Genomic DNA, 24,180 nt, shown 5'->3' with positions numbered 1-24,180 from the left:
ATTCCAAACTTCATCACTCACCAATTTGACCTAACTCAGATCTTCAAAGATGATATTCACTCACCAAGCTTCATTGACCTCCTGAAACTCAAACAAGACACTATTAGCAACAAGAGAAAAACTCGGCCTAAAAGAGACTTTCAAAGAAACCCTAACCTGGAGCACCTGCTGACTCCCCCTGGCTCAAGCAGAGCTTGCCATCCTAGTGATCCCCCTGGCGACACTCAAAACGCAAAGGCTCATAGACAAAACCCTAAAAGACCTAGAAACAAACCCCAGAAAGAAAAAAAGTAGGGGTCCCCATTTGCAATGGGGTGATGTGTGAATACGTCACAACAGGTTCATCTGCTAGGGCTGGTCTTAGAGTATTGGAATGAATTTTTTTTAAAGATCAATTTCTTTTGAGCAATATTGTGCTACTAGTAAGATCATTAAATCTTGAAGCATTTGTTATTTGCTAGATTTTGTGTATTATGGAAAACACTAGATGCTACCCACTCAAATTTTCTTGTCTTCAAAATTTAGAGTTTGGATGCAACAAATTGAGTATAAATACTCCAGTTATTTTCTATTGTTATTGTAAAGTGTGCCATTCCTCCATGACTTGCTTGAGAAAAAGAAACAAATACCAGCTTCTATTTAGGATTCCATTACCTCCTATGAGGAGGTTTAGAAAGAGGAGTATAAAAGGAAATATCCTATAGCCATTATGGACATGTCTTTTAAAGCTTTGGGATTGGAAGAAGGATCTTCCAACCTTGACTTAGGATTGGTTGATTTTGTAAGGTTTAGTTATGCTTTGCCTTTTGTAGCCTCTTAGTTGTTCCTCTTGGTTGTTCTTTGGTGTCTGGTTGTGCTTCTTGCATTCTTTCTCTTTGTACAAGGTTTTGGTCCCTTTCAAAACCTTGTTTACCTAATAAAATACATTGTAGGTGTTTTTAAAATAGCAATGTTCCATAGGGACATGTCCCCCCCCCCCCCAAAAGAAAACTTGTGTCCCTTGTAGGGGGACATTTTTGAGACATGGGGAGTTGGGGAAAATGCCCCCCCACAACACCACCACTTCCATCAGCTCTGCAATCTCTACTAAGGATGCCATTAGGTCGCTTACTATATGGCAGGCACATGCCTTTACATACTAATTGCAACCTTTAACTTCATGAAAACTAGTTGACCTTTCATGAGGCACTCACAAAGATGTTACATTGCATATTTTGCCTTGAAGATTTCAATTCATTTCAATTGACCTCTATTTTTATATCAGCACTGCCCCCCCCCTGTCCGCTCCACTGCCATTCCGCCATCTTCCCCTCACCATTTCCAAATTTGGTCCCTTAGTCCTCAGGTCTTTGAAACTCTTCCCTGTATCCCCCCATTAGGAAAGTTTGTGGAACTATGAAGAATACTGCAATGCGGATATTAAGGTCCCACCTTACTCTAGCTTTCAAAGCATGAAAATTCAAGTGCCACTCTTTCTTTACGTACCAGACAAGCACAAGCTTTGAAAGAGTTTTTATGAACCTATGTACCTGTTGTTGTCTATCACAATTCTCCACCAACGGACCCCAAACACATTCACATGTGAAAATAGGCTTAATGCTAATAGGCTTAGGTTATTTCAATCTTCTTCATCTTATTATGCCAAGCATGGAAGATTTTGCACCCAAATCATGGAAAATGGTATTGCCCTTGATAAGAAGGTAAGACAAACTTGACAAGATTAACATGAAGTGTGGTTGATAGGAAGAAATTATCCACATTTAATTAGTCCCTAAGCTTTTGGGGACTAAAAGCCTCCTAGTGAGCGAGCTATGATCCGAAAATGGGATCAATTGAAGGTCACTTCTTAGGACTTGTCTTAGTGAGAAAATTTCCTCATTAAAAAAAATGATAAGTGATGCAATGGATTAGAAGGTACCGAGGGTTTTTTGGAACAGCTCCATTGTTTTTGATTCTATTTGTTGATGTCCGTCCTGACTAGAAAATTGAATTTGGCAAGTTCACCCCTTACATAGGTTTGAACATGCCAAACACTGTAGCAAACAGCATATTTGCCCCAGCGAACACACAAACCTTAGTGGCAAACAGTTGTTCACCCAAGTGAACTTGTCATGAAGTGGCAAACGAAATACTGGTAAACCAACAAACATGTTCTGTCACGAGTAATAAGTGGCAGATGAAAGGTTTTGTATGTTGAAGCAATTCAATTAACATCCTTTCTGCCTCCCAAGAAACAAGGTAGGTTTCAAGTCTATATCTTGTCAAATCTCATGATTACACGAGTTGGCTCTCTTGAGAAACACCTTTTACGTGCTCCTTTAATGGATTGCATTGGAGAATCAGACTTTTCACTGTTGTAGGAGGTAGAGCATGTGTGAAGAGACTTGTATTTGATGTTGTAAATCCCAATATACAATTTTGGTGAGGTAATTACCTATAATAAACTACTGAGATAGTGGAATGGGGTGTTTTTAAAGTCTTACTAGATTTTTTCACTCATCATAGGTTTGCTTCATCTGTGCCTTGGTGTTTTCTTCCATTTTGATGTGTGTATGATCTTTGTTTTTGCTGTTTCCATGTTCTTCAGTTCTAAGTATGTGAAAGCTGTAATGGTAATTTTACTTGGTATTGCAGTGGAGTTAAAAAGTTTGCGTTAGGAGAGCTAGCAGAAGATTAGAGGCATAACTTCAGTCTTTTATAGATCATTGCACCAGTTTAATTCTACAAGCCTAGAGATTAATTCTACATGTATGGATCTAAATCAAACCAAAGACTTACATAGAAAGATTTTCCCTTAGCCTGGTATCGTTCTATGTAAGTCTTAATGGACGTTTCAATTTTCTGTATCAAACTACAGCATATTGTTATGTATTGTTTGAAGATCTTATCATATGGTGAGCTCTTCAATGATTCAGTTGCACTTGTTTGTTCCACTCAACTATATATAGACATTATTAAATTTAAAATTTAAATCAGCATAAGTTTTGAAAACGTACTAAGGGTATATGGACTGCATATTTTCATGACGTTTCAACATGCAATATCAAATTCTGTTAGAATCTTGTGTGTTACTTGCACAACATTTGTATACGTTGATCTCTTCAACTTTTTATTAGTATTTGTCTACAACACTTAACTTAATAAACAATATTCATTTCCAAAGTAATGTATAAGCTTTAAAGAGTTCTAAGGGCATATAGACTTCATGATTATCAATTCTGCTTTAGAAATAATTTAATACTAATATTTGGATCCTGTAGATTTATGGTGTGCCATCTGCGAATACAGTAGAAGAAAATGAAGGTTTCTTGGGACTTGGGATAGAGAAAAGCTGGCAGTGGTTTAAAGAAAAGATTACAGATTTCTTCACTGGAAGGAAATGCATGTAAGCATACATTTTATATCTTCTCATACAAATAAGATATAGACTCTTTAGGTTCTCTTGTAAGAATTTACATATTTGTTTAAGTTCGTGTTTGTTTTTGTTTAGTTAGTCAGTGTGTATATAAATATATTTATTTCCCATGGTAATAAAGATTACAAATATCACATAAAAATCTCAATTGTGAATAAATAAAGCAATGAAACTTCATGGTCAATTAGTGCACTTTTTACAAATTGCCTTCTCTAATTATGTCTTTATAGAGAAGAAATAAATATATTAGCATATAGGAAAATGGTACTGATTGTACGATCTTCAGATTATGGGTGCTAACTGCTAAGTAGTGTACCATGGGGACACACCACTCTCTCCCAAAAACCCCAGATTTTCGAGATGTAAGGAATTGGAAGGGACGTCCCCTACTATCCCACCACCTGCACTGTCATCTTGGGTACATTTCCAAGACGTCTTCCTATGAGCGGGGACGTTTCCAGGATGTCCCTTTTTCGGGGACTTTCAGGAGGACACTTGAACATCCCTAAGACATCCTAGGGACTTACACGAGTACCCAAATGTATGAAGGGTGTCTGAACTGTTGGAAATAGTCATTGATGTCAAAGGGGTTTGGATAAATTTATTATTGATTTCATGTTGTTGTTTAAGGAGGGTTTTATGCACAGCAGGATTGAATATAAATGGAAATATTGTCTTTCAAGTTAGAACTTTATCCTTTGTGTGGGCCAACCTTACATTGTGTAGTAAAAATTAAATAAATTTATTTAATTTAGCATGGTTCAACCCTCGGCTTTTGGCACCGTTCCTTGATGGAGTGTATTAAAATAAAAAAAATCATATTGGGCCGGCCTCCTTTAAGCTAGCACCCACCTTGGGCAAAGAAATAAAACCAATAAAAAATATGTACATGCTTGCTTGGTTGACCTGGTTTAGAGGAGTGTATCCTTTGGTAAAGGGTGCATATTGAAGGGTAAATATAGAAGGACTTTGAGGGTTATTTGATCATGCAATTCATTGAAGATCATTTCTATTTTCATAGCAGACCTAGAGAAGAAGAGTGCAGATTTAATTCATATTTGTGAGCGAACCCGAAGGAGAATTATTTCAAGACTATGAGCAGATATTATTGAACATTATTGCAGACATTTGAGCAGACTTTGAGGGTGAATTGTTGCAGACCTAAGAGCAGATTTTGAAGGTGAACTAATGTTGGCATTGTGTTGTCATTGATGTCAATCGGTATAGGAGTAACTACCGGTATGAGAGATGTATGTGCAACACTATCAAGGAGGAGTACATGTTGAGATATCTTGGATATCACCTTGTGTTGCAAAACACTGAAAAGGTAAGTAAGATGACCTCAGGAGTCACCGGTACACGAGTTTGTGCCTGACTTGTGTGGATGAGACGATAAGGTGATCAATACCGGTACACTATATCACTGGTAAGGAAAGGATGTCAACTAGTAAGTGATGTGTTGACATGGGGAGTCAGATCAACCAAGTGAGTGGTTGTCAGCCTGCAAAGGTCAGGATCAGTGTACAAGCAGGATGGGCAAGGTGTTTGAACAGTTGTTTGTGATGAATGTTATCTAAATCACATCAACATTGGAAGAGAAGAATGAACAGGTCATCGGTATGCTGCGAGGTTGCAAAACAATAGGACTCCCATCGGATGAAGATGCAGTCATCATGAGAAGCAATGACTGATAGTGAAAGTGCCATCACCGGATCACATGTTCCTGTTTGAAGAAATGCTGCACAAACAGGGAAGTCACATGAGTACACTGCAAGATGCAGAAGACAAGGTGCCACTCCACCGGTAAATGGAACTTGTCTCTAGGTATGCATAGTGTGCATCATGATTCTTTGAGATGAGAGAGAAGAGGTAAAGGCATGTTGAAATGACGGTACAGAAGGAGTGTGGTGTGTTTGTCATCTTGACAAACCAGTTGTGATATGGTCCGAGCTGATCAGGGAGAAGGCAAGGCTGATCAGATGCAATCAGAGGAGAATGGTCGGACTGAAGATGAAGTCCGCTGATAGTTGATGACAGAGTGTCATCAAGCAGGTTTACTAGTATGTAAGACCACCGGTAATATGAGCAAGGTGCAGATGCAGATGTCTTCCCACCTTGTGGGAATGAGCATGCTCATGATAGACATGTCTGACGATCGGTCAAGGTGTTCCACCAATAGTTCAACAGAGAGCAGACATGATGAGTTAACCGATAGAGTGTGAGTTGTCGACAGGGTTTGTATACCGGCAGAAAAGAGGAACCGGTAGAAGTGTTTGGTTGGTGATCCTATCTGGATCGACATGAAGAACCAAGTTGGCAGATGGTCGACATGGATGTCACTTGGAGTCAAGGTGGCGAACCTGCATTTGGATAAGGATGGAACGTACACCGACGAGGTAGTTGCAGGGTTGGTCGACATTGATGGAAGATCCCACAAATCACGGGACGTGCTGCGGAGTTGTTGTAGAGGTTTGCAGCTCGAGGTCTAGAGGATAACTACGAGCCAGCTAAGAGTGATTGAGGAGATCGAGGCGGATGAAGGAAACAACAGAACCAAATCTTGGTGTTTGACCAAGAGACCAGCCGATAGGGTAAAAAGAAGATTGCCAGAGATGGAAGGCGTGATCTAGGAGGCGCATAAATGGCGGAGTTGTGCAGACTGGCAGTCTGGAAGATTAGATCGAACAGGATCTGATTGGATTTGGTTTGCCTTGAGGAGGTGAAGAAACCCTAACCGCCTAGAATTTGAATTGGCTTTCGGCGGGAAAACCAGTCTATAAATATGAAGGCAAAAGACATTGTTTGTTGCCGCTGAAGAGAAGAAAGATATGGTGCTATTGCGAAGTGATTAAGTGTTGCTTCTGCATGTGAGAGAAAATCAGCCATGTGCTTAGAGAGTATCTGAGACAAGAGGGAGAGTGAAGAGCATAACTGGTAGTGGTTATACCGACAGAGCAAAAGTGAAGAGAGCTGCAGAGAAGGCAAACAGTGGACCGGTAGAGTTTAGCACTAGTAAAGTGCAGAGCAGTGAAGAGGAGATCCTACAGAGAAGAAGAGTAGAAGAGGTGTACCGGTAAGGCTTATCGGTAGCGAAGCAGCAGGTGAAGAGCAGCAAGAGAAGTGAGTCGGTGTTGCAGAGAAGGTATCTCACCGGTAGAGTAAGGTATATGAAATGGTTGCAAGATTTACTTGTAACAAGATAACTACTTTTGTATTTGAAGTTTACTTTAAGAACACTGAGTTGTAGCTCGGTGTAGGGGTTGTAGCCCATAAAGTCAGGGGTTGGTGCTCCTTGGGTTGTACCCTAAACTTTGTAACAATGTTTTCATTGTGAGGCTGGATTAGAGCAGTAGTCTCTAGCAGCATTGCTCACCGAGGTTTTTCCCATCTTGGGTTTTCCTCGTATATATTGGTGTTATGTGATGTCCCTTGTGTGATTGCTCTTGTTTAGGTCTCCCTACTAACTGACAAGTCTGCATAGAGTTAGATCTATTAACCGGTATTCTTACAGAGGACAGCAAAAGAGAAAAGTTTGAGAACCACTGATTCACCCCCTCTCAGTGGTGCAATGTGTCTAACAATTGGTATCAGAGCGTAGGTTCCCAGTTAGAAGAGTGTTCTCCAACTTGGGTAGATTCCGGTCAAATTATACAATGGTTTGTCTAGTGTCAATCTTTGCTCCTATATTTGATGGTTCAAACTTTTTTATTTGGAGTTGCAAAATGGAAGTTTTCCTATCCTCTTTAGGGTTTGATATATGGATGTCAGTAGTTGATGGTCTCCCCAGAAAGGTCAGTCTTCCTACTAGATCTGTAGCAGAAAGAAGAAACCAATGCAATGAAGAAGCCATGAAGGCTATATTCAGTGGACTCACCAGTGATGTCTCCTCATAGGTGGACAGATGCACAACAACAAAGAGCTTATGAGAAAGATTGAAGAGGCTTTATGGGAATGAGCCCACTACTGCAGAACCAAGATGTGAAGGAAATGTGAGAAATACATCTCATGTTTGTAAGGATGATGAAGATGGATCTGCTAGCAGCAGTAGAAGTAGTGAAGAAGGAACCTGCCTCTTCATGGCTCAAGAATCTAAAGAAGAGGTGCACACATCTAAAAGTGCCAGGGTAAATAGATCCCACCGACAAGATGTGTTTGGAAGTGATGAGGAAGGGGAAGAAGAGGATGAAGCAGAAGTTGATCTTGAAGGAGAGCTTGTGAATGCACTTGAAGAACTCAACAGAGTTAGAAGGGAATACAAGCTATTCAAGAATGTTGCTATAGTAGAGTAGAATCAACTGACAAAATGCCTTGAAGATACTAAGAAATGCTTCTCAGAGTTGAAGTCTCAGGCAGAGAACACAAAGGTGTGCCAGTGTGAAGATCTAGCCTCTCAGCTAGAGATAAAAGATAAAGAACATCAGAAGCTGCTCGGAGAAATAAAGGTCCTCTAAAATGACCTTGAGAAATGTAAAGATGAGCTCAAGGTGAGAATCCGGGCTGATGGCAACAGTGATGCCTTGGACAAAATGTTGAAGAAGCAAAGGCATGTCAAGAACACTAAGGACCAGAAAGTGGTGCCAATGAATGCTCCACCGACTAGAATGTCCTCCACAATGACATTCTGTTTATCTCCTCAAATGGAGGAAACAATCGCCAGACCTTCCCAGTTAGAAATGCTCCTCGAATGAAGGTTGACCTAACCACAACTGGTGAGGACTTGATCCCAAAGGTAAAGGGAAAATGGGAGAAGACAACTTCACCGAAAGCAGGAAGATAAGGAAGCAGCAAAGAAGACCCTCTACTGGCAGAGGACAAAGAAATGCTACCACCCACAAGGGGAAGCAATTGTGGGAGAAGAAGAGATCAGATGGAAGAACTGCACAGAATGGAAAACCAAGGATTCATTCTCAAAGAAGAAGAAATGGAGATGCAAAACTAGTAAGATCTCCTCGTGCATGGCAAAATAAATTTGTAAGTCATATGCCATCATTTATCGGTTACTACTTTGCATGTAATGCTTATGGTCATAGGGCAGAAGAATGTAGAAAGAGATCTAGAAGGAATGATCTGGGATCTCATAGAAATCATGCTTATGAGCAAAATGCATCCAGGAGTAGATACATGCATGTCCCCTCTCCCGGTTATGGAAATGTTGTTTGTCATAAGTGCAATGCTTTTGGCCATAGAGAGCTTGAGTGTAGGAAAAGGAACCCGTAGTCACAGGGGGCCATTACAACAACCATGCCCTGCAGAAAAGCGGATACAAAGCATATGGAAGTCAGAGACCTGCATTGAACCAAAGGAGAAATGTCCCTGGAGGAGCAAGAGGTCCATCGGTTCCGATAGCTAGTCATAGCAACATGATCAGGAGGAGATGGTCAAACCGGTATGTCAAGAGATTCCCCAATCATGAAGTTGGGATGGATGTTGTGTGCTACTATAGCACTACTTCTGGCAATAATGGAGAATCAGGAAATGGAAGGACCCATTAGTAGAAGAAGGAAAGACCTGCTCCCAAGCCTGAAAATGAGAGGAAGAATGAGACCAAGCAGGTATGGAGGAAGAAGACCATGGACCGACACTATGCACTCATTGCACAAGTAATGTCTCCTAAGGCCTAAAGGAGATGTAGGACCTTAGGGGGAGTAGTACATTGAACTTATCATATACCCCCTTAGTGATGAAGGCAACATGGAAGGACATGTTGTTGCCGCTATGAAAAGATAGGTTTGTGAAGAGGCTTCCTTGACTACACACCTACAGATGAATGTTGGATCACTACTGATGTGTCTGTGCATGACAAGATAACAACTGGAATCAAATACATGGTGACACAAGATGTCAAGAGTCACATGAAGGTGCTCCGGTAGTGATAATGGACCAGTACAAGAAACTGGTATGTGTAGATTGTTACCGATATGACTACTAACAGGTACTTGCAGGTTATGTAAGACAATGAGGTTGAAGATCATTGCAATAGCCCCGATAGCATGAAGTGAAGCTATATCTCATGTGGTGTTGATGAGGTCCTGAGCGACATGAGTGGGCCCGGTTGCTAATCATGCAGGCTTGCATATATTTGGGCTAACCGGTTTATTGTATGGCATGATGATGCCATTGTATGGCATTGTGTGAATCCAGGATCATGTCATAAGCTGTGGTGGATACAATGGAACCGAAGGATCATCAGATGATCATATATGCACAACTCAACTGGTATATGGTGAAGATTGGAGTCTTGGTATTGGACCTGACCGATGATGAGAACCTGAGATGTGTAACTCAAGGGGAGTTCAAGTGCTCATGATGCAGAGCCGACATGCTTGAATTGATAAGGATACTGACTAACCAAACTGTAGATGATGAAAATTGCAGTAGGAATACCCAGGAGAATTTCCTTGTAAGAGGTATCTACTTGTCCTCTAGTTGGTTGTATTGGTAGTACAATCACATTTGATTCCTAAAGAAATTTGGATCAAATAGGAGGTGATGCAGGTTGACTGGCAGGTGAGTAGTGTTCACTGACACATCCCTCTGAAATTGAGTGTTTTAACAAATGGTACAGATTTTACATACTCAATTGGTGTCAGTTGATGGTTGAATCCTCCATCTCAAGTGTTGTGACTTGAGAAAATGTAACAGAATGTAACAATTGGTATCAAAGGAAGATGAACAACTGGTAAAGAAAAAGGGGAGAAAGAATTTTGTTAGTGACTGGTAAATAAAGGGAGGAATGATCTCCTGGCAGTGCCTTTTGTCATTGTTGTCAAAGAGGGAGAAGAATGACTATAGTATACTGCATACTACATGTGTGAGAATCCATGGATCACAATAAGGGGGAGAAGGATTATGTAGTATGTCAGATACTACAAGAGTTGACATCAATGCCAAAGGGGGAGATTGTTGGCATTGTGTTGTCATTGATGTCAACCGGTATAGGAGTAACTACCAATATGAGAGATGTATGTGCAACACTGTGAAGGAGGAGTACAGGTTGAGATATCTTGGATATCACCTTGTGTTGCAAAACATCGAAAAAGGTAAGTAAGATGACCTCGGGAGTCACCGGTACCCGAGTTTGTGCTTGACTTGTGTGGATGAGACGGTAAGGTGATCAATACCGGTACACTATATCATTGATAAGGAAAGGATGTCAACTGGTAAGTGATGTGTTGACATGGGGAGTCAGATCAACCAAGTGAGTGGTTATTAGCCTGCAAAGGTCAGGATCAGTGTACAAGCAGGATAGGCAAGGTGTTTGAGTGGTTGTTTGTGATGAAGAGGCAGAATGTTATCTAAATCACATGAACACTAGAGTAGAAGAATGAACAGGTCACTGATATGCTATGAGGTTGCAAAACAACAGGACTCCCACTAGATGAAGATGCAGTCATCATGAGAAGCAATGACTGACAGTGAAAGTGCCATCACCGGATCACATGTGCCTGTTTGAAGAAATGCTGCACAAACAGGGAAGTCACACGAGTACACTGCAGGATGCAGAAGACAAGGTGCCACTCCACCGGTAAATGGAACTTATCTCAAGGTATGCATAGTGTGCATCATGATTCTTTGAGATGAGAAAGAAGAGGTAAAGGCATGTTGAAATGTCGGTACAGAAGGAGTGTGGTGTGTCTGTCATCTTGACAAACCGGTTGTGATATGGTCCGAGTTGATCAGGGAGAAGGCAAGGTTGATCAGATGCAGTCAAAGGAGAATGGCCAGACTAAAGATGAAGTCCGTTGATAGTTGATGACAGAGTGTCATCAAGAAGGTTTACTGGTATGTAAGTCCACTAGTAATATGAGCAAGGTGCAGATGCAAATGTTTTCCCACCTTGTGGGAATGAGCATGTTGAAGATAGACATGTCTGACGACTGGTCAAGGTGTTCCATCGACAGTTCAGGAGAGAGAAGACATGATGAGTTAACTGGTAGAGTGTGAGGTGTCGACAGGATTTGTATACCGACAGAGAAGAGGAACCAGTAGAAGTGTTTGGTCGGTGATGCTATCTGCACCGACATGAAGAACGAAGTTGGCAAATGGTCGACATGGATGCCACTTGGAGTCAAGGTGGTGAACCTGCATTTGGATAAGGATGGAACGTACATCGACGGGGTAGTTGCAGGGTTGGTCGACATTAATGGAAGATCCCACAAATCACAGGACGTGTTGTAGAGCTGTTGGAGAGGTTTGCAACTCGAGGTCTAGAGGACAACTACGAGCCAACTAAGAGTGATTGAGGAGATGGAGGCGGATGAAGGAAACAACAGAACCAAATCTTGGTGTTTGACCAAGAGACTAGTCGATAGGGTAAAAAGAAGATCGCCAGAGATGGAAGGCGTGATCTAGGAGGCACATAAATGGCGGAGTTGTGCAGACTGGCAGTCTGGAAGATCAGATCAGATAAAATCTAATTGGATTTGGTTTGCCTCGAGGATGGTGAATAAACCCTAACCGTCTATAATTTGAATTGGTTGTTGGCGGGAAAACCAGGCTATAAATATGAAGGCAAAATACATTGTTTGGTGCTGCTGAAGAGAAGAAAGATATGGTGCTATTGCGAAGTGATCAAGTGTTTCTTTTGCATGTGAGAGAAAATCAGCCAAGTGCTCAGAGAGTATCTGAGACAAGAGGGAGAGTGAAGAGAAGAAATCGGTAGTGGTTATACTGACAAAGCAAAAGTGAAGAGAGCTGCAGAGAAGGTAGCTAGTGGATCAGTAGAGTTTAGCATTGGTAAAGTGCAGAGCAGTAAAGAGGAGATCCTATAGAGAAGAAGAGTAGAAGAGGTATACTGGTAGGGCTTACTGACAAAGAAGCAGCAAGAGAAGTGAGTCGGTGTTGCAGAGAAGGTATCTCACCAGCAGAGTAAGGTATATGAAATGGTTGCAAGATTTACTTGTAGCAAGATAACTACTTTTGTATTTGAAGTTTACTTTAAGAACACTGAGTTGTAGCTCGTTGCAGGGGTTGTAGCCCATAAAGTCAGGGGTTGTTGCTCCTTGGGTAGGTTCCCTAAAGTCAAGGGTTGTAGCTCCTTTGGGTTGTAGCCCATAAAGTCAGGGGTTGGTGCTCCTTGGGTTGGTGCCCTAAACTTTGTAACAGTGTTTTCATTGTGAGGCTGGATTGGAACAGTAGTCTCCAGCAGCATTGCTCACCGAGGTTTTTCCCATCTTGGGTTTTCCTCGTATATATTGGTGTTATGTGATGTCCCTTGTGTGATTGCTCTTGTGTAGGTCTCCCTACTAACTGATAAGTCTGCATAGAGTTAGATCTATTAACTGGTATGCTTACAGAGGACAACAAAAGAGAAAAGTTTGAGAACCATTGATTCACCCCCCTCTCAGTGGCGCATTGTGTCTAACAACTATTGCAAGATCTTGAGTAGAAATATTGCAGATTTGTTAATATGTTTTTTGCAGACTTTTGAGAGTATGTTAAGGCAGATCTTGAAGATATTAGGAGCAGCCATTTGAGGTAGATGTGTAGTAGATTTAAGAAGACCTAATTCTTGTTATTAGAGGTTGGTGCCTCTTATTAAGAGAGATTAGTGTCTCTTGGTTAGTTGGTTCTCAGTTGTGGGGATTGGTGTCTCTTGTAGGTTGATGCCTACAAAGATTGTAAGGAGTTTTTAATATAAGCAATAATTTGTTGTGGTTTTCTCCCACAAGGGTTTCCACGTATATCGCGTGTTCTTGTTTTCTTAATTGCTTGATCTTGCATTTATGTTACTGTTGTGGATGATTAAGTTTTGAAGTATTGCATTTGTGACTAATCAAGTTTTGAAAAGTAAAAGGTTCTTGTTATACTAATTCACCTCCCTCTTAGTATAATTGAGTGTTGCACAATTGACATCAGAGGTGGTTCCTTTAGATATAGCCTAACCACTTGAAGGTAGATCTATAATTACACTTGTGGCCAAGAAAGAATGATATGGATGCTCATCAAACAAGATGCCACTCTTTGATGGGACAAACTGTTCCTTTTGGAGCATAAGGATGGAAACCTACTTGAATACCTTAAGATATGACATTTGGTAATTTGTGGTGAATAGCTGCACACCACCATCAACTCCCCCAAAGGATCAAGCGAGGAAGAAAGCAAGTGAGAACAATGTGAAAGCCAAGCATGTGATTATCCTACTCCGAGATCGTAAAGGCTAGGGATTGCAAATCAGCTAAGGGCATGTGGGATAAGTTGAAGAATATCTATGAAGGAGATGATAAAGTGAAGAAGGCAAAGCTTCAAACCCATCAAAGACATTTCAAAAGCCTTAAGATAAAATAAGAAGAGAACATAGCCTCTTATTTGCTTCATGTTGAAGACATTGTGAACACAACCAAAGGACTTGGTGGAGAAATTGATGAAGCCATAATTGTTCAAAAGGTATTAAGGGCATTGCCTTTAAGATTTGATTCCAATTTTTCAACAATTGAAGGAATTATTTACATTGACAAAGGATGAATTGCTTGAGATTTTTACTGCCCATGAAATGAGGAATAAAGACAAGCCATCAAAAAGGGAGGCAACCTTCAAAGTGCCAAGGAAGGAAACGAATAAAGCATATGAATCAAGTGATAGCTCAAGCAATGAAACAAATGAAGAAGAAGATCACTTCATGAGAAAGCTAAAGGAAGGATCTAGGAAGTATCGAGGTCAATCACCATTCAAATGTTTTGATTGTGGTAGAACTGGTCATTTTACTTCTAAGCGTTTGTAGAGTAAGAGTTAAAGCAGTGAGGACGAAGAGGATCACTACACAAAGAAAGGGAAAAGAAATCAACAAAAGAAGGGCTACAAGCAAGGCCATTATGGAAACAAAAAGAAGGATTTGTGTAAGTACAAAAATAGTTTTTATTCAAGGGAAGATAATAGCTCATCCTCAGAAAGCAATGAAGAAAATTCAAGTAGTGATGGAGAAGAAATACTTTTCATGGGAATGAAAGTAAAGGATGATAAAGATGAAGGGAAAGAAGAAAAGTAGGCATGCAATGAAGATGGACAAGAAGTAGACCTTGAGGAAGAACTCCATTATGTCTACAGAGATCGAGAAACTTGAGAAAAGAAATTTGAGACAAGGATATGAATTCAAGAGGACGATGAAGCCAAAGAAAGATTAACACCAATTCTTGAAGAGTTAAAAAAAAATTGATTGTAGATTTGAAATTTCAAGTAGAAGAAGCAAAAAGGTTTGAAGAGGAGATGAGAAATCAACAAAAGACAAAAGAGGAAATCTGCGAAAAGATGAAATTTGAGGTTGTTTCCCTAAGAAAGAAATTGGAGAAGATGATGGCTCAGTTAAATAAAAACTTGAAGAACGAGACGAGTTTAGAAATTTTGAACAACATCATCAAATGTCAAAAGGCCATATTTGATAAGAGTGGTATTGGATATGAAGGACAGAGTTATAAATCATTGAAGAAATGAAATGAAGAGAAGTACGCTCATGTCCTTAAAAGTCCCATCAAAGATGAAATCGGCGAAAAGGAGAATCAGAAGCCAAGCATACCTTCATAAGCTAAAGATAACATGGTTAGGAAGTACTTCTCACCAAGAAAAACTGATACGCCTAGATTTTATCATTCCTTCTTTGGCTATTGTTTTTCAATCAATTAGTTTTGTCACAAGTCAAGAGATTGTAGAGTACATGTGAGATATAATTTTGGTTGGAACAAAAATAGAAGTTCTTATGTGTTTTCAAGAAGGAATGATATATCCTTTTCCCCCTTAATGTATTATGATGTCGTATGTTATAAATGCAACAATCATGGATGTATAGCCCATTATTTTAGAAATGGTTTTGTGAAACCATCTAGACAAAACATGGAAGAGAATGCCATGGCCAAAGAAAAAGGGCAATCTACAAGAATTTGGAAAATAAAGGAAGAGTAGATAGAGGAAAGAAGGATAAATCTATGCTTGTGGAAACCACACTTCATGCACAAATTTGAGGAGAAGCACAAATTCATGGAGAGTTGTTATTGTGTTATTTTTCAACTCCGCGGAGAAAACATTTCAAAGATATATCAATCAATTTGTTGCCATTGATTCCAATATGAGGGAGAGTTATTGGAAAAGGGAAAATAACGCCACTAATGTCAAAGAGGAAGCATTACAGAAAGGGGGAGTCGTCTTTGTAAAAATATTAGACATCCCTTTGCCATTGATGTCAAAGTGGGAGAGGTATAGATAGGGGGAGCATTATGTTCATGCTTCATTCATAGATGGTTTGTTTGCAAGGTTGACATCAATGAAAAGGGGGGAGATTGTTCGAAATATTGTCATTAATATCAAAGGGGCTTGGACAAATTTATCATTGGTGTCACATTGCTTCTTAAGCAGGGTTTTATGCAAAAGTTTTATACACAACAACGTTAAATATAAGTATGAACAAAGCTAATGTCATAGTATGTCTATATACCTCCTTTTGTGCATGCTCTATTTTTCAAATATTTGTACTTTTTTAAGGGTTTGTTCGATGGGCCTATCCCATCGAAATATGTTGTTCCCGGCGGGGAAGCTTGTGGTGTGGGTTCTTTTGTCGGAGGAGCCTTAGGCAATGGTGAGGTGTTTGCTCCTATTTCATTGCCTTATGGCCCCAATTCTTTCTTTTCAGAAGAAGACCCAATCTTGTTTGTGGACAAATTTGTGGGAGGCAAATCGTCGAGGATGGCTAAATTGAAGGTTGTTGATTTGTTGAAAACCCCCTACATAGTGGAAGGGTTAGAAGTGATTATGCCAAATGATCTTATGAGTGAAGCTATTTCCAATCTCAAACTTCCACTAGTGGATAAGTTTATTGCTTTTTGCCCTATTATTGATCAAGTTAGGAGATGGGCAGATTCAATCTAGAAGCTTAAAAGAAATGTTGTTATTAGTGCAATGGCCAATGGTCTCTTCCTTTTTAGCTTTGTTGTTCATGAAGATTTGATCAAAGTTTTGAGTGGGAGACCTTGGGCCTTTGATAGTATTTTCAAAAACTTTCTTTCCCTTTGCAAATGAAACCAAGTTTTGATCCCTTTGTATACTTAAGGTTTGTTGCCCCTACTTCGATTTGGCTTCCTAGCGTTCCCTTAGAATTCTAGAATTATGACATCTTCCAAGGAATAGCTAACTCTTTTGGAACATTATTAGCAGTGGATAAAGTTACTCAACAAAATTCAAGGCTGGTCTTTACTTGAATTTGTGTCAATGTGGTTGTCAACTCTATTTTACCAACTAATATAGCTCTAAAGTCCAAATTTGGATGGTGGATCCAACCAATAGAGTATGAGAATGCAAATGCACAACCATTTTTGGCATCTCAATGATACTTGTAAAAAACAACTCTCTGGGACTAATAGAGTTTTTTTGGGGAAACAAAAAAAGGTCTTGGCAATTGAGACAAGCAAGGAAAACACAAACTATAACATCAATAGTAAAGAGCAAAATAATCAAAAGGAGAGGCAAGAGGAGAAGATGGAAACTCTTAAGGAACGTAAGGAGGGGAGGCAATGACTTCTACTATTGAGACAAGTAAAATGCAAACCCTAACATCAATACTAAAAAGAAAAAGAATCAAAAAGAGGGACAAGAAGAGAAGATGGATTTTGTTAAGGAACAGAAGAAAGGGGAGACAGTGGCTTCTACTACTAACACAAGGTAAACACAAACCCTAACAACAATAATAAAAAGAAAAAGAATCAAAAAGAGGGGCAAGAGGAGAAGATGGAATCTGTTAAGGAACAAAAGAAAAGAGAGATAGTGGATCCGCTCTAGGTTTTAGAAAAAGTTATCCATTGTGAGAAATAAGGAAGTCTAGATCAGATGGTTAAGGGATTTCTCAAAGAAGTTATGGCGGTTAAAGGAGTCAAGGATATTAATAGTGAAAACATAGGCAAGGATATACCAAAACAATCTAGTGAAAGAAGAAACATGAAAGATAAGGAAAAAGGATAATTGACCTTCTCCCCTAGGGAGGCAAAGATTTTTACCTCCAATCTTCGATTAATTAGGGACTCTTGTTCCCAAATTCTTTTTGGGAAAGAGAGTAAAGAATTGCAAGATTCTATGGCTTTGTTAGGTTTTGGATCTATTGCTTTTGAAACCCTAATAAAAAAGACTAAGGATGATGCTTAATAGGAGGATTGGACCCAAGTGGGTGGTAAACAAAAGAAGAAGAAGAAAGTAGATGTGGGAGTAGAAACTAAACAAGTGTGATTGTCGCAAAGGGATGCCAAAGCCAAATATACATCAAGAGACTTTGCTATTGGAAAACAAAGAACCCTTGATAATTTATTAGGGGTAAAAAGTAAAAAGAAGTATTTCCTCGAGGATATTTCTTCTCTATTAGTATCAAGGTGATATTGATCGCTCTTATGTTTCTATGAAGATTTTGTCCTAGAATGTTAGGGGTTTGAACACCCCTTTAAACAACATTTGTTGAAAAGATGTCTTATGGATTTGAAAGTGGTTATTCTATTAATTCAAGAAACAAAGATGAAAGAGCCAACATTTGTAAAATCTAATATGCTGAACATAAATTACAAGAGCAAGCTATATTTTTTCAATGTTGAGCAGATAATTCAAGGCTATGTCAAGGGGATTTTTGGATGTCAATCTATTGCTCTCCCAACCTCTTATCTTGGCCTTCCCTAATTTCAAAAAAGCCAACCAACGACTATTGGAACCATATTATTGAAAAATTTCAAAAGAAAATGGTAGGCTAGAAAGGGAAACTTTTGAGCTAGGTAGGAAAACTTCAGCTTCTTAAGGCTTCTTTGCAAAATATTCCTATCTATTATCTATCTCTCTTTAAAATCTCCACTTTTATAGTTGATAAAATTGAGCAAATCTGAGGAAAGTTTTTATGGACAAGGATAGAGGAATGCTCAAGAATTTCCCTTGTTAGCTAGGAAAAGGCATGTCCCCAAACAACATGTTTGCCTAGGAATAAGGAGACTACAATTGTTCAATAAGGCTCTCTTAACAAAAATTAGTTGGCAGTTTCTAGAAGAAACAAAAGATTGGGCTAAAATCTTAAAAGCCAAATATTTGAATGATGATGATCAAAGCAATTTTATTCATGCCAATCATCTCTCTTATGGCTGGGTAATTTGGAATAATATGCTAAAAATTAGATACATAATAAAGTTGGGTGTTAGAAGGAGAATAGGGAATGGTATGAAAACTCTTTTTAGAAGGATGTCTGGAGAAATGCTCCTCCCCTTGCCTCAATTTATAATCTAAATGGTATAAAAGCTAAGATGTTAAGATCTCTTGGCAAAAGATTGCATGATTACAAACAATGGGAAGGAGAAGAACCTTAGAAGAAAGATTTCAAAAAATAGCTCTAGGAGGGGAGATAGTTAAGAAGAGAAAGACAACAAAACTAGGATTCTACTATTCAAACTCTCAATCAACAAATTGGTGATTGTTTATTTTATGCTAGGGACATGGCAGATGAATGGGTCTGGTCATTGCTTCGTCTAGGAAATCTCTCGATTAAATATGTTTTCTCCATGTTGGAGAAGCCATTGATAAGATAAAATGATTTTGATTGGAAAAAGGTATGGAATTCTAAACTAACCCCTAAAATAAATTGTTTTTGGTGGACTATGGCTCACAACATCCTCACTATCGATAATCTTAATATAAGATGTTTCTAATTTTTAAATTGATGCTCTTTGTTCTATGAGAATTTGGAGGATATAGATCATCTATTTTTTCATTGGGTGTTCTCCTAGGAAGTCTAGACTCAAATTCTCTCTTTACTCCTGATTGAGTGTTTTTTCCTAAATCTATTAAGTAGTTTATAGAAAGTTGGCATAGTTGTCATTATAATCATAAAATCATTATTGATTTGTGGAGACAAATTTATCCTTTTGTTGCTTGGGGTCTTTGGAAGGAGAGAAACCATAGAATTTTCAAAGATAAAAAAAGAAGCAATAAGGATGTCTTTATGTCTATAAAACAATAGATTCAAGAGAATATTGATGCTACTAGCTATAGCTACTCAAAATGGATGCCTACTTATCAAGAGATAAGAATAAAACAATTGTGGGGGCTAAAAAAGGATTTAACAAGAGTTAATTGGGTAAAGTAGTTTTTGAGAAATAGTACTGTTTGGTCCCCTCTTGAATTGGGTTGGATCAAATGTGATTTTGATGGGTGCTCCAAAGGCAACTCTGGTTTGGCTGGTATTGGAGGAATAATAAGAGATCATCAATGAAATCTTATAGAAGGATATGCTAAAAATTAGGTCATGCTACCAATAACAAAGTTGAAGCTATGGGCGCTTGGTGGGGGATAAAAAGAATGAAAGAAATGGGATTCTCCAAAGTTACAATAGAAGGTGAGTCAAAACTAGTTATAGATATCCTTAAAGGAACGATGAATGGCAGTTGGGAAATCAGAGATATAATGGAACACAACATAACAAAGAGATGATTCAGAGCTTTCTTTAATCCAAAATTCAACACACTATAAGAAGGAAATTGTGTGGCGGATATGGCTGCCAACAAAGCTTTGAATTTTCAAAATTGGACCCGTTGGAAAAGTAATAATGTCCTACCAAATATTAAAAATGTTATTTCCAATGAAAAATGTGGATTGCATCAATATCTTTTAAAAAGTGGGTAAATAGGATGGTCATCATTCTTGCCAAGTTGAAAGTGGTGGTTTGTTAATGATTAACTTCTTAACACGTCAGAAATAAATGCATAAAAGGTACTAAGCTCATTAAGGCGATTTTAAGTATTATTGCAATTGTGTATGTTACCAATATGCCCAATAATGCTAAAATCTATGGCACTACTATTGATGGGCAACTCTTCCTCTCTCACATGTGGTGTGATGATGATTTATGATGAATTTAATGTAATTCTTATGATATAATTGATGAAAAAGGAAATGTCAATGTGACAAATCTCAAAATTCGAGGGAATTGCAATAAGTATATTATTGCTATCAATAGTAGTTGTGATAGAAGCTGGTTATGGATTTTAAAAATTTGTTTTTTAAATGTGCTTTGTGTTTGATAATGAAGAACAAAAAAAGGGCTTCTAGTAATAAATTTGAGTTAAGCTCTACAAATTGTGGTGTTGAGATAATGAATGGTCCTAGGAAGCGCTTTGAGTTGGTTAATTATGATTCTCTACAAAAATGTTGATTTGTGGGACCTATTCGTGAGAGTCGGGTTTACTCTTTTCTTCCAACTCATGCAAGGATACGATGATTCTTTAAGTTCTAAATTTTTTAACTCTTAGATGAAAGGCAAGGTTACTATCAATAGCCTAAGTTTTATGGTGACCCTCCAGCTAGTTGTGGATCATGCGACTAGTTTAGAAAAAGATGGTTTGCAGATTGTGAAGAAAAGCACTGGTAAATTCCAGACATTAATCGACAAATTCTTGGAAGAAGGGGAATAGCTCTAGAGGTTTCAAAAGGGGTATGATAGGCTAATCTCCACTTTTTAGATTTAGGTAGTTGTGTAGAAGATTTAAGAAGACCCAATTCTTGTTATTAGAGGTTAGTGCCTCATCAAAACAAATAGGTGTCTTTTGCTAAGTTGGTGCTTAGTTGTGGAGATTGGTTTCTCTAATGGGTTGGTACCTACAAATCATCTAAAGAGGCTTGGTGTCTCTAGTAGGTTGGTGCCTAGAAGATTGTAAAAAGTTTCTAATATAAGCAATATTTTGTCATGGTTTTCTCCCGCAAGGGTTTCTATATAAATCATGTGTTCTTAATTGCTTTATCTTACATTTATGTTACTATTGTGCATTATTAAGTTTTGAAGTATCGCATTTGTGACTAATCAAGTTTTGAAAAGTAAAAGGTTGTTTTTAGAATGATTTACCCTACCCCCCTCCCCCACACCCACCCAAATATTACTGAGTGCTCTCCATTAAACATTTTCCATAACATTAGAAAAGAAAAGTGCATTTAAAAAAAAAAACAATTTTTTTCTTGAAATTCATGCCCAAGCTCAAACCCTTATGGCCTATGGGCCCCACCCAAACCCTTGCCCAAAAAACTCTATAAATTTTCCTTCCAACTTCATTTCAAATCATAACAAGAAATTAATCTAGAAGCTAATATCTCATAGCAGCTAGTGTCAAAATGAATCTTGAGAGCAATAAGCCTATAAGTGCAAGGTGAAAGAGTGAGTGAATGTAATGTCCCCACTTAGCTCGTTCTTGTTTTGATGGTTTAGTCTATTATTTTGGCCCTCGTAGGCTAAAGCAAATGGTTAGAGGGTCTTGGTGGGCAGTTGGCAGAGCATTCTCTTCTGTGGAACTCAGTTTGGTTTAGAGTTGGCCTTCGTTTGACTCAATTTCACACATTTACTATTTATAGTAAGTTAGTGGTTGATCGAGAGGGACCCTTACTATTTTTATTAAGGCAGATGGATGCACAGTGGATGCAATGGTTGACTCCCTGGTTCAAACAAAATCAAGAAATAACGAGTATTCATGGATTTATGTTATTCTAATTATTAATAAAGTAATACTTCATTAATAATTAATCATTAAAGGCATATTATAAAATAATGTAAGAATTGCACATTAAGTGAAGATGTCAAGTCATCGTTAAAAGGGGGCCATAATATTAATTGTTTAAAAAACCTGGGCCAAGAAGATTAATATTAAATATTAAATTGCAAGCTCATGTTATAATAAATGCAAATTAAATGCTTTTTAGAGGGATCGATTTCATGGAGGAAATATATAAGGCAACTAAAGGAAATTGACTTTATCTTTTGGAGCATTTTTTAACTTGTCCTTTCGTGGGAAAATTGGGATTTGTGAGAGACCAAGGGTCTTTGCAGATTTTCAATCATTTTCAGACTTTGGAGAACGTTCACTCTTCATTGTTAGCATACCGAGGTTGTGAAATATCAACTGAAGATTGCTTTAAGGGTTGCCTACACATAATGGTCATATTTGAGTATATTGGTGAAGAAATATAAAGATTATTCAAGGGTTTCAAGATTATAAGTTTGCAGATCTGAAGATTGTGGAAGATTAAGAGTTAATCATTTGCAAATCTAAATTTATGTTAGCTTCTATAGTGGGGTGAACAGTAAATGCTATAGTAAAACGCTATAGTACTTTAGCAATATGGTGAAATTTACACAAGGGTTTCACACTTGATTGAAGGGAAGTTCAATTTGGCTAGGAGAAGGCACCATTTGTCAAGTAAAGAGTTGCCACCTCTTCATCGGATAAGGGCACTTATTTACACCAGGTTCTTCATGATTTTAAGATGTAGTTTGCATTGTCATATCAGTCATATTAGCTTGTTGTTGTAGGTGTGCTTTCATCAGATTTACATGTCATTGTGAAGCCAAGAGTCTTGACTAATCAAATCAGCTTATACTCATCCTATGCTTCATATTAATACAAGGAAGGAGTTGCACATAATTATTTGTCTTTGGGTATTTGGTTGTAGATGCACATTAGTTTACATGCCAAGTGTTTGTGAAAATGTTACTTGGCTTTAGGTATACATTTTACCTTAGGAACTCATGTATTTGCATTTGAAAAGAGTAAAAACAAGTGCATTTCATTCTCAGCTTATTGTTAGATCTTTTGACATTCATTTCAAAGCATTTGCATCATTTCTATATGATTTTAAGAGCATACACAACAAGCTGAAATTCATATAAGTAAGCTACAACGTCGCATACAAAGTGTTTGACGATATTCCTTTAGCCTCCAATCAGCAAATTTGGATCAGAATTAGCAAGGGATACCACAGTGAAGAGAAAGAGGATTGAGAAAGAGAACCAATAGGAGCCAAGTGATGCTAACTCAAAGGATTGAAAACATTTTTCAAGCAAAGAGGTAGGTTTCCATCACCGGTTTTTCCGTGAATCTTGTAATATTTTTGAATTAGTTTCTTTCATTACAATTTTAATTTTAATTTTTATTTTTTGGTAAGTTCTACCTTTATGAGGGTAGAGCCCTCTATTGATAGAAAAAAAGTTACATCCATGTAAACAAACCTTACAAGAGATTTCTATAGAAAAAACCAATTCCCCGACTTAGATTCAAGATTTTACAAGATGATCTATTTGAGACCAGAGAGACCAGAGATTTGTTGGAGAACACCATTTGACGAAGTTTGGGAAACCCATTCCTTCTAGCCCCCCTCTTAAATTCTCTCCACACGAACTGCACTAGGATACTTCCATTTTTAGGTAACTCCAAAGGGATGTCTTCAGTGTTGCCCGCTTCCTCGATTATACTGCCAAAAAACCTCGATAGGGGTGGCTCCAAATTCCCCAGACCGATCTCAAATATCTAGTTTGCCTTTCATTACAATTTATATTTTGAAATACCAACTTAAATTGTTGATTGTAATTTGATGCAAATTTAATTTCAATAGTGTTATTAGTTTTTTTGTTTTTTTCCTTGAATGATTTAATGAATAATGTTAATGAATCATGATCAAATTTTAATTTTTTAATTCTATAATAAACTATAATATTTTATTTTTTAAGTTATAGATGTTCAATTTTTTTTATTTTGTGAAATCAGTATTATAACTTTTGTATATCCTTTGTTTTTGTGCTTTCTCTGACTTGAATTAATAAAAACAAAAGTGAGATCCTTGTTTGACAAAGGTTAAGAATATAGATATTTATTTATGTACCTTTGCTTCTGCACTTCGTGCGACCTAAAGTAAGAAAATAAAGAAAAAATATGTGCCTTAATCCCTTACATTATGCACATTTTGAAATTTAATTTTTAAATCATAACTTATAAAATTTATATCATTTA

The 24,180-nt window shown here is 38.0% G+C and overlaps 1 protein-coding gene across 6 annotated transcripts in view; it reads left to right on the top strand.

Moving 5' to 3' along the window:
- Window positions 1-24,180, top strand: part of LOC131065140 (protein HAPLESS 2) — a 296,194-nt gene that overhangs the window by 259,278 nt on the left and 12,736 nt on the right. For 4 of the 6 annotated variants that reach the window (XM_057999571.2, XM_057999569.2, XM_057999570.2 and 1 more), the window contains one exon: window positions 3,261-3,385. In XM_057999571.2, coding sequence (XP_057855554.2) covers window positions 3,261-3,385 — 125 coding nt within the window. Of the gene's footprint in view, window positions 1-3,260; window positions 3,386-23,109; window positions 23,242-24,180 lie in introns of all 6 variants that reach the window. The other 2 variants (XR_009111380.2, XR_009111379.2) reach the window with 2 other exon arrangements.

The sequence above is a fragment of the Cryptomeria japonica genome, chromosome 5 (genome assembly GCF_030272615.1).
Source record: "Cryptomeria japonica chromosome 5, Sugi_1.0, whole genome shotgun sequence".
NCBI lineage: Eukaryota > Viridiplantae > Streptophyta > Pinopsida > Cupressales > Cupressaceae > Cryptomeria > Cryptomeria japonica.
This window is presented reverse-complemented; position numbering and strand designations above follow the sequence as displayed.